Source organism: Phoca vitulina, unplaced genomic scaffold (assembly GCF_004348235.1).
Source record: "Phoca vitulina isolate PV1807 unplaced genomic scaffold, GSC_HSeal_1.0 scaffold22, whole genome shotgun sequence".
NCBI lineage: Eukaryota > Metazoa > Chordata > Mammalia > Carnivora > Phocidae > Phoca > Phoca vitulina.
Genome location: NW_022589725.1, coordinates 46,313,530 through 46,326,069, shown reverse-complemented (window position 1 = coordinate 46,326,069; position 12,540 = coordinate 46,313,530). Strand labels below are relative to the sequence as shown.

The window sequence follows — 12,540 nt, the reverse complement described above, 5'->3', positions numbered from 1 at the left end:
TGGCGCAGCCTGCAGCGTGAGGGAAGGGCAGCGGCCGGTGTCTGAGGTATCAGCGCTTCTCGCTCTGCACAGCGGGCCGGGATGCTCTCAAGGCCCCAGACCCAGGCCCCACCCCAGACCTGCCACCTGGGCGTTGTGGGGCCAGAGCTGTGCAAGGGGGATGTTCCAACCTCCAGGTGACAGTGACATGCTGCCAAGGCTGGAACTTACTGCACTGGATTCCAGGCAGTGTCCTTGGATTTCCCTGGTGGGTGCATGAGGCCAGGGACCACACACGGCCTGGCCTGGTTGTTGCTGGGGACAGACCAGTGAGCGGCTGACAGTCAGGAGCGGATGCGGGCTCACGGGGATGCTCATGGAGCCCCGGCTTCCTTGACGGGAGGTGAGGTGTGGCTGCAGGCGGCGTCCATGCCACCCACCCCCTCATCTATCTGTGGCCTTCCAGCACCGGTAGGGGCCAGCACAGTGCACGGCACAGGGAGAATCTGAGAGCAGAGCAGTGGCCAGAATGCACAAGGCCCGGGGCCCTGGGTGTCGTATCTGACACACTGGGGCTGGGTGATTCGCTCCCTCATTCCCTGACAGCAGAGAGAACAGCCAACTGAGAAGAGGCCAGCCCGGGCTCACATTTCACCCTCCCAGCAACTGCACAGGTGCTCCATAGAATAGACGAGAAAACTGAGGCTCTGGGAGAAGAGCTGGGAGAGCATTTCTAGGGTCGAGAGGTACCAGGCAGTGTTGCACCTGGCTGTTAATGTCAGCTCTCCTGGCTCAGAGAGGTTCAGCAACAGCCCTAAGGTGCACAGCCAGTGTGCGGAGGAGCGCAGCCTTCCACCTGAGACACTGCCCTAGCCTGCACGTCACCAGGCCCCAGACTAAAAGAGAAAGGGAAGGAGAGAGGTGGGCAGCCTTTATAGAGCACCAGCCGCTCTCTGCACGGCCTGGCTGCCATGTTCTTTCTTCACCGCCCCAGGCCTTGAGGTCAGCCCTGTATGTTTACAGAAGAGGAAGCTGAAGCTGAGGGTTAAGTGACGTCCATAACCTGGACCCATGTCCATGCTAGTCTTGATGGGGTGCAGGGTGGACTGTCAGATGAGCACAGAACTGAGACATTACTTACACCCCCTGGGCCTCAGTTTCCTCATGTGCGCATGAAAATAATTCAACCTACTGGCTCTCCTGATGGTGGGATGTGCCAAGAAGCCCAGATGAGGGAGGTGAGGTCAGTAGAGGGGAGGAGATGAGGACGGAGCAGCGCTTCCAGGGGCCGTGAGAGCGAGCCACCGACTACACACACCCTGGATCCCACTCCAGGGACAGCGTGCACCCCTCGCTGTGCTCTGTGGGGACCCCGTGGCTTCAGGCTTAATGCAGCTCACTGCATTCGGTCTGAGAAGCAGGGAAACAGCTACTGTGTTTTAGAGCCATTTCTATAGAAACCGCAGGCCCACACTTCCTTTCCACTTTAGAAAGGAACACAAAGGAGAGCGAGAAGAGTCAGTGATGGTGATGAGCTCCAACTCAGCTGAGGGGCTCTCTTGTCCATGCATCTCACCCCCCCAGAGCATATCACCTCACTGGTGTTGTGTATACACAGTGTGTGTGTGTGTGTGCGCGCGCGCGCGCGTGTGTGTGTGTGTGTGTGTGTTTGGTTCATCTTCCTCCACAGGACTTTAGAATCAAGTCAATTGAACAAAGAGCAGCACAATCATCTCACACTGGGTGGCCCTTTCCGATCTGATCTCCTCCACGTAAGGTACCTGTCACCATCAAAGCCTGTCTTGCAGATGGACACAGCTGGAGCTGCTCACCCAAGGCCTGGCTGCAAGCAGGGACACGGGCCCAGCCGCCCCGTCTGCCTCCAGTGAGCTGCTCTTCCAGAGCCCACAGGCCCACTGCCACGAACTTCCTAGACAACACCGTGCAGTGTTCAACCAGGCTTCAGTAACTGCCAGTGACAACAGCTGTCCTTGTTCTCCAGAAGAAAACGTGCTGGGACCCCTGACCAAAAGACCCCTGACCCCTCTGCTCCTGTGGCCTGAGAAGCCATGGGTATGCAGGTCAGGGCTGCACACATGCAGGCAGAAATGGCCTGCGCTCGTGATGACCGGCTTTGTTCATCTGACAGGGGCTAAGAGTTCACCGTGTCAGTGAAGACAGTCTGTGCCACCGCCTGGGTACACATATTGAGTCTGGAGGGGTCTGGGCGGGGGGAGCTGATGGGATACCTGCTGGGGCCAGCATTGCTCCACGCATGCCCTGGGCACCAAGAAGCCCAGGCACTCCTGCTCTGCCAGCCTGGAGCCCATCCCCTGAGGTCAGCTTGGCACGTGGGGGCCCCCGTTTGTGGATGGAGACATGCCTGCAATGATGCTAGATTTCTCCAGGTTCAGGATCACAAAGCCCAAGTCTGTCCGCCCAAGCACAGAACTCTGGGACTGAGTCCCCTCCCAGCGTGCCTGGCATGGCAGGAAGGAGGATCGACACGGCACTGTGGCCACCTCCAGGACCTGCACCTGGCCCATGGCAGCAGCCCCGGGTGGTCTTCAGGTGGCCCAGAGGATGGGCGTCCCAGTGTGACATGTGAGGCCCGCAAACTGTGCCAAGCCAGGAAAGCGGCCGGTGGGTGGCAGAGCTGGGGGTTGGTCTCTGGGTGCATTTGACCGTGGACAGCATGCTGGTGCCTGCAGGTCATGGCGTGTGGCAGTTCACCCTTATGCCACCTATTATGTGTCCCAATAATGAAGTTAATTTGGGACAGGAGATAGGTGAAAACTGCTTTGCTTGACCTCTCACCCTTTTCAATGACCCTCACGAAAGTCTAGAGCCTGGCCACAATTTTCACTTCAAGTGTAACTGCTAGAAAATGGGACCCAGGGTCCCAGTCCTCTCTAGCAATAAACTAATTCAGCACTTAAGTCCTTGTGGAACAAAGTCAGGCACAAATTTAAAAAAAAAAAAAAATCTGTTCCCTTCCTGTGCTAGGGCCTGTCTACAGTTGACCCAGACTGCAGAGCCTGGGAACTTTGCCTCTGTTCCATTAACTCAGGAGCAGTGGACAGGAGGGCTGAAAGCAGATGAGGACAAGGGAGAGGCAGAGAGAACATGAGACCCTGCATGCGCACGTGTGGAGCCCACATTATGGGGCAGGAGGAAAGGGCAAGAGGGCACTGCTAATGTCCATTCAGAACTTCCACTGAACCCTGGGGAAGCCTGAGCCTTGGACTTGTTACCCACGAATTACAGGACATAGTATGAGGGCTGTGGATCACACACTAGCCTGGGGGCTCTGGGGCCACCTTTGGCTGCTGGACTGAGAATAAGGTCCCTCCCCTTTCCTTTATCTTCCTAGTGGAATGGAACCAGCGCTATGTCTAGAAATAGAAGGTATCTGTAAAAATAATAATCAAAGTCCCAAACAAGTTCATTCCGGTTCTGAGCTCTTGTTGAAAGGAAACAAGATTAGCAAGTGTTAAGAGATGCTAAAAACATACTAGTGCTAAAAACAAACTACACCCAGATTTTCTGCAAGACACGATCTGATGCACTGAACACGCACTGAGGAAGGAGAACTTTCCAAGTAAGAGCCAATGTTATTCAAAGGCTGTGTCATGGGCCATTGAGAAGCACCTCACACACCACCTAGATACCTTTGAATAACGAGTACCACTCACATGTTTGTTCTGGCAGTGACAAGACCAAGGCTTAGGGGGTCCCTGAGGCCAGGCAGGGAGAAGGAAGTCACAGTGGCCCCAAAGGGCACTGCTGCCCCATGGCCTTCCTCATGCAAGTTTGGGGACGGGATGCTGAACACACAGCTGAGGATGGGGCTCCCAGAGGCCTCCCTGTCCACACCCCGAGGACGTTACCTGGGCGGGAGCACTGCAGGACAGATGAGCCAGGTCTGCGATTCTGGCTGCGGCCCGGGGATCGCTGGAGCTGATCAAGACCGGAGCGCTGATTTCCATGGAGTGCCTGTGGCTTGTGGCTTGGGAGGACTTGTGTGTCACACTGAGCGCGGTGAAGGAGTGGCGCTTCTTGGCATTCTTCTTGCTGTCCACACGCCGCTGAAAGGCACTGACCGCCCCTGTGCTGCTTAATGTGGGTCCTGGGGGCACACTGGCTGCCGCGCCAGGGTCAGAGGGCAAGGGGGCGTGGCAGCCAGACGCAGCCGCTGGGCATGGCTTGTCCATCTCAATGAGCTGCTTGGCTGAGTCGTTGAGCTAGGTGAGAAAGGCAGAGGAAGGCCTTGTTAAATAGAGGTCACAGGCTCCAGCCTGCTCCCTGTGCTCACAGCCTGTGTCCCCCGTTAAACCCAACAACGTGTTCATGGTCCCGCAGATCTTCCCAACGGGGCCTCCCTGTGAATGGCGCCAGGCCCAGACACAGCAGAGGCTGCGGTGACATCTGTAGATTTTACTGAAATGGTCTCCAGGGCAGCTGTTTTCGTCTGCCCCAGGGTATCCCCAATCCTTTCCCGGGGTGCCCGTTTCTGGGGTATGAGGTGCAGACCCGCAGAGGGCATGGGACAGAAGGAGGCAGCAGGAACGCCCAGCTGTGGGCCCGCACTCGCCACGGTGACAGGCCCTGGCCTGCCTGGCACAGTTCTGGCCACGCTGGCAGGAAAAAGCAAGGCACGTGACCAGAATGCCCTTTCTGTCCCCTGGCGGGGACCGTCCAACCTCCTGAGCAAGAAGCATGGATGCATTCCGGGTATGGATGGCGCCCCACGCGCCCCACTGCCTCACGCACTGGCAGAACACAGCCTTCCCCACACCTAGGCTGCTTCAGAGGGAGAGTCCTCGGCTGCTGGCAGAGCCCCCTGCCTGAGGGGTCGGGGCGAAACAGAACTCGGGGCCCTCCTGGGATGTGCGCACACCTGCAAACCAGCTGGGGGCAGAGAGGAAGCCAAAGCTCAGACCCTGAAGTGCCCAGAGCTCAGGGCTGAGGGCAAGGCACAGTCCGAGGCGCCGGTTTAGGGAAGGGGTGAGTCAGCAGAGACCCCTGCGGGCGGTTTGAAGCCCTCCTGGAAACAGGAGCCAGCTGTGGATGGGCAGGTCACCTGGTGCGGGAGCCACACCCATGTCCTCAGCTGAGCGGGAGAATGTGGGTTGGAGCTGTGGGCGGGGGGGGGGGCAAGCCAGGAAAGGCCACGTCCCCACCTGCAAGGGAGTCTGGATTAGGAAATGTCCCTCAGGCCTGGGACGGCGGAGGAAAAACCCCAGGTTCTCACGCAGCATACACTACTAGGGCTTGCAGCTGGTAGCATCTTGATGAGTTAATGAAAATAATAATAAAAAAGGGCCCCTCTGAATTTAAGCAGTGAGAGCGGGGGAGGCTTCACCTGCACAATGCCGAGTGGATCAGACGCGCAGCGGTGCTGGCTGTCCAGCCGCCCACACACAGCCCAGGCGAGGCCGCCGCGCGCTGTCACCATTTCCATTACAAATACCTGCCTTTCCGAGGGAGGTTTTGAAAAACTCACTGTGGGCCCCAAAATGTGTGATCTAAATCCAGGATTATTGCCTTTGAAACATTTCTTCCAACCAGGCTCAGCTGTTTTGCTCTATTTTATGACCGTATTCCTTTGCTTCCTCAGCAGTGCTAGCTTGCAAGCAGACCAGCGGCTGTTGCCTCCCGTGGCCCTCCGTGGGGTGCTGCGAACACCCCAGGGCTGGCCTCCTGGAGCCCAGTGTTCGGCACCCATGCCGCAGGGCCAAGAGGAACACAGAGAAGCAGGAAGCAACAGGGACAATGCCCTTCATTTACGGGCATCGGAGCACAGACTCCGTACTTTCTGCCGTGTGCCTCCAGGTGGAACATTATTACACAGACACGATGGCACCAACAGTGCCCAAGGCTGGGCGAAAACAACTCCGCTCTTCCCCAAAGCAGCCAACCTGGAGCATGAGGCACCGACAGAGCACTTTCGGAACACACGGAGCCCTGATCTGAGCCACTGCCACAGCGGCCACGGGCCCCACCGCGGCTCACCGACTGGCGCGCGGCTCACCCCACACCGCTCAGTCCTCCACACAGCTCCCCGGCAGGCTGCTCACGGCCAACCACGCTGCCTCCTCCTTGATGGAGACCAGGGTGTGGGAGAAGCCCGCCTTTCTCCGCCATGCCCGTGGGCACTGAGAGGGACGGCCAATGAATGTCCATGAAAGATCGGTGTCTTAGCAAGCTGCGGGAGTCAGGAGGGCTGCTTCCAAGGGGTGACTCTCTGCACGTCCAACAGTGGCCTTAGAGTCCCTGACATCTCTGCAGGAGGCAAGGGACATACCAAGGAAAGACCCTCCCAACAGAGAGAGAGTTCAGTTTTATTTTCTTTACTGAACCTTTGCTTTGTGACAAGCAGCTTCTTGTTGGAGCTGTATATACATGGGATTAGCCAGTGATTTGCCACCCTCGGCTGGACAGCCCCGTCCAGGCTTCGAGCAGCGCCCTGGCCCCAAACAGACCGTGGGCCTGCAGAGTCCATGCTGATTGCTGCAACTCTGTGGCTGGGTCCCTGAAGTGACACTCAGTGTTGTGGGGAGCTGCCATCATCTTCCTGGCAAGCTCCGATTAGCCACGTTGCATGACGCTCAGGGCTGGGCCTGGCAGCTGGTGCCGCCAGTGCCATCCCAGTCCACATGGCCCATGACTGCAGGACACCCTCACCCACCAGCATCTGCCCGAGACAGCAGCTCCTGACTCACACCCCTCAGGTGCAGCCACGATTGCCCATTTCCTCATACTCCAAATGGGGGCAGTGTCGGCTTGCCTGCCTGCAGCCGTCCACACTGCAGGAAAACCAGATGGCTCTGCTCTCCCCGAGCAGGCTGCAGCCCCGCCTCGTTGACCTGGGGGAGCCTGGCCAGTTAGCCTTGGGGTCCTGGGGGGAGGGCCGAGGAGGCAGGGAACGTTGAAGTCAGCCCTCTTGTTCCCCCCACAAGCAGAATGCTAGAACATTCTGTGAGTGGCTGCTGACTGCCAGCTATGAAGGGTAGTATGTGGTGGGGAGAATGAGTGCTTCCTGGCATTCTGCCCCAGAATGCTCCCTGCTCCCCACCAAGATGCCTGTCCGGCAATGAAAGAGCTCGGCTTCTCCCTCTGAATGTGGCTGGTCACCTAATCTGTTTCTCCACCCCACACCTAGGCATAGACGGCCCCCCCCAACACAACTGGTGATTAACCAGTGCACCCAATAACTCCCATTTTGACTGTTTTTGGACGGCAATAGAAGACATTTCCAACTTCCATACAAAATGGAAACAAAGTAGTGGCACCAACATTACGTCTTGCTGGGTTTGTTCATGGATCCCGAGGACAGTCATTGGCCTGCTCCCTCCCACTCTGCAGGAGGCCCTCTGCCGCAGCCAGCCCAAAATCCAAACGCTCAACCGCCACACACATATCCTCTTCTTCGGGTCTGGTGTTGTGGGTGGGACAGTACCGGTCAGTCACGGTCGCACCCTAGTCAGGGACTGTGCATCTGCCCCTGGCTCAGGACCTCTTCCCAGGACTCTGCCTCACCAACTTCATCAGCTCAGATGTGATCTTCCTCCACACCACTCTTCCCTCCAGCCACAGAAACATCTGGAAACGGAAGACCTGAAGGGCTTCTTCTTTCCATTGTTCAAACAGTTCCATATGAAGTCCTCTTAGAGTTATTGGTGGCATCCTAGCTGCATGTGAATTTGGGGACCAGGTTAAATAAAGAAGACTCTCACCGCAGGCTCACATGGGCCCTGAGGCCCCCTTGGTGAGCTTGAGGCTAGCAAGGGATGTGGGCCCTTGGCCCAGGAAAGTGCCAGAGCTGGGGGCCTGGGCAGAGCACGGTTACCCAGAAATCACCAGTTCTGGTCAAGAGGACTTTAAACTGAAGGTAATGTGGGAGGGAATTTTTAAAGAAAGAATAAGATTGGAAAACCAGGCATACAAGCTGATATCAGATATAACATGCAAGAACGGACAATGGGTTGAGGGGTGCCCTGCAGTTCTCAAGCAAAATAACAGGGAAGCCCCTCCATCCTAACCCCGAGGTAGGAAGTACAGCCTCAACACATCTGCACTGCGGAGCGATGGTCTGGTGACTGAGACCGGAGGGAGGGAAGTATGTCTTCCCTTTCTGGGAAATCCAGGAAGCCAAAGAGGGGAGTGTGCCGGAAGCCAGGTGTCAATTTAAAATGAAGGCAACCAACGGATACACGTGTACAGCAAATACTTGCTGAGCACCTGCCGTGTCCCGGGCTCTGCTCTAGGTGCTGGGGGTGCTGAGGTGAACAACAGGGGCTGCTCGAATAAAGCTTATACTTCCCTGTGGGGTGAACTACTTAGGGAGCTTTGTAAAGATGCAGATTTTGGCTCAGTAGGTCTGGGATGGCACCCAAGTTTCTTCATGTCTACAAACTCCCAGGAGATACCACTATTGCTCGAGCCAGACCCTCTTTGACTAGAACATGGACGGCTTTGCAACCTCGGCTTCACAAGGAGACTCTCTCCCCACAGAATAGCCACATGACCAGAGACAGCAGCTTTTGCTTGGCATTTGCCTTTAATGCACGGCTCCCACCGCAGGTGGGCTCAGTAGAGCACAGGTCACCATGCCTGGTAGTTGGCCTATTATTCCGGAGAGTTTCACAAACTCAGGAGTGGATGAAGAGTGGCCTTTACCTGCCTCAAACTTTTTTTTTTATTTAAGATTTTATTTATTTATTTGACAGAGACACAGCTAGAGAGGGAACACAAGCAGTGGGAGTGGGAGAGGGAGAAGCAGGCTCCCCGCTGAGCAGGGAGCCCGATGAGGGACTCGATCCCAGGACCCTGGGACCATGACCTGAACCGAAGGCAGACGCTTAACGACTGAGCCACCCAGGTGCGCCCCCTGCGTCAAACTTTTGTCAGGAAAAATCTCAGGAGCCTCCCGCTTCACCGAGGTGGGCAGGCACAGATGGCTGACTGCATTTTGATCTGTGCCTCTTATTTGTAAAACACTCCCTTCTTTATGAGACTAGATCATCAGCGGGGGCAAGTGAGAACAGAATGATTTACTTTCAGCTCTGGCACCCCTCACCCTCCTCCTTGAAGGCTGTATCTAGAAACACAGCTCGGGCCTTTGATGAGAAAGGCTCCCAAAATGAGGGCTCTCGACCACTGACTGAGCAGGTCAAAGCAAGTGGCCTGGTGACGACCACCAGCCAAGCACAACAGACACCCACCTTCATCAGCACCAGGCTTGTCTGACCCTTATATTGACCATCCAAGGTCAACACGGCCATTTTACAGAGGAGAAAACTGAGGCTCAGAGGTAAAGTGTAAGCGTCTTGTTCCACATCACACAGTTAACAGGTGGCACGATGGCGACTGCTCACACACCCTTTCTACCACGGCTCACTGGGTGTATCATTCACTTTTTACTGCAGAGCGTGGGGATGCTTTTCTGATCTTGCTCCATCTTTGGGTTAAAAAATTATTATAGTCACTGAGGTATATCTATGCCTTTGGCAATTAGAGGGGGTTGGGTTCATATTAGAGATTCAAACGTGGGCCTTTAAAAACCAGACCTTTTTTGGAAGCGTGAACATTACGTCAGGCAAATGCTCACCCTGGGAGGACCCCAGTTGCAGTTACCAAGGGTGGGAGGCTATTTCTGTTCCTTTCCTTTTCATTTGAAATGGGTGGTGACCTCACAGGCCTGTTAACAATGCCAAACTTTTTTTTTTTTTTTTTTTTACTGGAATGTCGAACTCTAGACATTTGTAGATTCACATGCTAACCCTCTGGACTGACATTCTCCCACTCATGGGACAAATATTTGTTGTGCACATGCTATGGGAGAGGCTTTCTTATCTCTGAAGGGGTCCCATCTCAGAACTAAACATTGTATGAGGTGGTGGGCACGTAGTGGTGTAATGGAAGCCCTCATCCCTGGCTCTCCCACACCCACCCAGTGCAGGGCCGCTACTTCTCTTCCATTCTGTTCTCCCCGCATTCCCTTCTCAAGGCGACTGGATTGGACAGGTGAGGCTGTAGTGGCCAAAGTGGACTGGTGAACTGAAGCAATTATTCAGATAATTGAGGTTTAAAACAAGAAATATCCAGCAATCAAGACAAAGGTGTAGACCTGAAATGCACAGAGAATTGCTTAATCTTAATACATACAAAGACTGAGTGCAGGCAAGGATTTTGGATGAGATGATCCTAAGAATTAATGTGCAGGGTAGGGAATGGTACTCATTTCAACATCCCATTATCGCAGACTGGACAAAGCCCCAACTCTGTCGGACGCCAGGGCACTTCCCATGAGGGGTGGACTGCACCACTGGCCCGGTCCCCGGACAAGCTTGTAGAGCGGGGCTGTTTCACACACCTCCACGGTGCTGGCGGCTCAGGGTGGGGGCAGCGGGCTCCCAAGCTGTCCTGAGACAGAAGGGCAGTGTGTCCCTCCTTGGGGAGTGGGTCCCTCCATGGCAATCAGAAACTACACACCGCACTCCCTGTCCCTCAGCCTCTGCTCGAAGTTGTCGCCCCTTCCTTCTCGGGCACTCACCCCAATTACCATGGGGAATGAGATGGCCCCTTCTTTGAATTCAGCCTCTTAATAGTGGGTTGTGTTCCCTGTCTGTGCCAGCAATCACACTCGGTGCAGTATCAAAACCCACAGAAAGGAAGATTCCAAAAAGAGTCTGATACAAATTAAAATAAGCAAACAAAACTTCACTCATTTGTAAGAATGTGTGAAACTCAGAAAAAGGCTCATAAGCAGCAAAGAGTTATGATTAGCACCTTAGCAGGGTGTGTCTTGTAAGCAAAGGGACCATTGATTGGAAGTTTTGAGATGAGTGTAAGGACGCTGTCATAATTTTGCCTGAAGATAAAACTTAGAAGGAAAAAAAAATGGTTGTTTTTCCACAAGGAGAGGAACACAAAGGCACGGTTTATTCTCCATTTTCTGTAAGAACCCCCGAGGGGACATCTCTCTGCCTGGAAGGTGGCAGGAGGTCAGACTGTCCCAGCAGGGGGACGTATGGCCCCCTCAGAGGTGCCCCAGCCCTGGAGAGTGCCCTGCCTGGGCTGTGCTTGCACATGCATTTCTGATCATCTTAGACAAGCACCGGAGGAAACGATCTCACAGAAGTCACAGATCTTAGGCAGCTGGGAAAGGAGGAGGAGGGAACCAGAGATGTGGCTGGCACAGAATTCAGTTCAGAAGGCAGGTGGCAGCTTCCCTGCTGCTCCCAGGGCCAGGCCAGCAGGGTGACCCAGTCCAGGGCCCTGCAACCTTTACCCCAGCAGTAAAGCACTGCGGGGCATACAGCTCCAGTAAGTTACATATATTTTCTAGTGTACCACTATATCATATACATCAGAAAACACACACATAAGAGAAATTGAAACTTACAAGTCAAAAAAAAATAATAAATTTGAAGAAAGTTCTAATAATTTCCCTTCTTTACTCACAGAGCTTTGTGCACCCTATTTTGGTGTGGGCTTTTTTGGTTTTTGGCTTTGGTTTTTTTAAAAGATCTTATTTATTTATTTGAGAGAGAGAGAGAGAGAGAACACAAACGGGGTGGGGAGGAGCAGAGGGAGAGGGAGAAGCAGACTCCCTGCCGGGCATAGAGCCGGATGTGGGACTCGATCCCAGGATCCCGGGATTAAGACCCGAGCCTAAGGCAGACGTTTAACCTACTGAGCCACCCAGGTGCCCCATCATGCACCCTACTTTGAAGATCTCTAGCCAAGAGTAGTCGTTTTCAAACTGTCAATTTAGTGGGTCCTGACCAGTACTTTTTAAAAAATGAACCAGATTAATAAGAGAAAATACAGAATGCATCACATGTGCTAAGGGTAAAAGTAGTAGTTCCAGGACACGTTGGTTTAGTTTCATATACACACTGGTGTGTACCCTAGGTCAGGATGTAACATGCATTTCTCATCCTGAGTCACAATCTAAAAAGGCTGAAAGCCATTATCATCAAGGGGGAAAGAGAGACATTTCCCTGCCAAGAAATAAAGTCCTCTTTCCCCCGTCTGCTTGGGTTAAATGTGTGGTGCCGTTGGGCGCCTGGGTGACTCAGTCGGTTAAGTGTCTGACTTCGGCTCAGATCATGATCTCAGGGTCCAGGGACTGAGCCCTATGTCGGGCTCCCTGCCCAGCGCAGAGTCTGCTTGTCCCTCTCCCTCTCCCCCTGCTGCTCTCTCCATGTCTCTCTCAAATAAATAAATAAATAAATAAATAAATAAATAAATAAATAAATAAAATCTTTTAAAAAAAATGCGTGGTGCGCTGCCTGGGCCTGCGGCCCGGTGCTCTCAATGAACAGCCACAGAGCCTATCTGGAGACACCCGGGGCCTCACTGTCTCCCTGCCGAGGACACAGTTTTGGAAACACTTCTTACCTCTGAATGCATCCAGCCCTTTCTCGTCCCCTCTGGTGACACACATCCTTGAACATACGCACGAGCTATGCTCAGGTGAAGGCCACAAGGGAGACGCTCATGGCCCCATCTGTCCTCACAGACCCTGGGTGCCTGTGCATCTGCAGTCAG

General features: G+C 54.3%; 1 protein-coding gene across 4 annotated transcripts in view; it reads right to left on the bottom strand.

Moving 5' to 3' along the window:
- SH3RF3 (SH3 domain containing ring finger 3) overlaps positions 1 to 12,540 on the bottom strand; it is a 378,293-nt gene that overhangs the window by 119,306 nt on the left and 246,447 nt on the right. For all 4 annotated transcript variants that reach the window (XM_032419248.1, XM_032419250.1, XM_032419251.1 and 1 more), the window contains exon 4: positions 3,870 to 4,223. In XM_032419248.1, the coding sequence (XP_032275139.1) occupies positions 3,870 to 4,223 (354 nt within the window). The remainder of the gene's footprint in view (positions 1 to 3,869; positions 4,224 to 12,540) is intronic.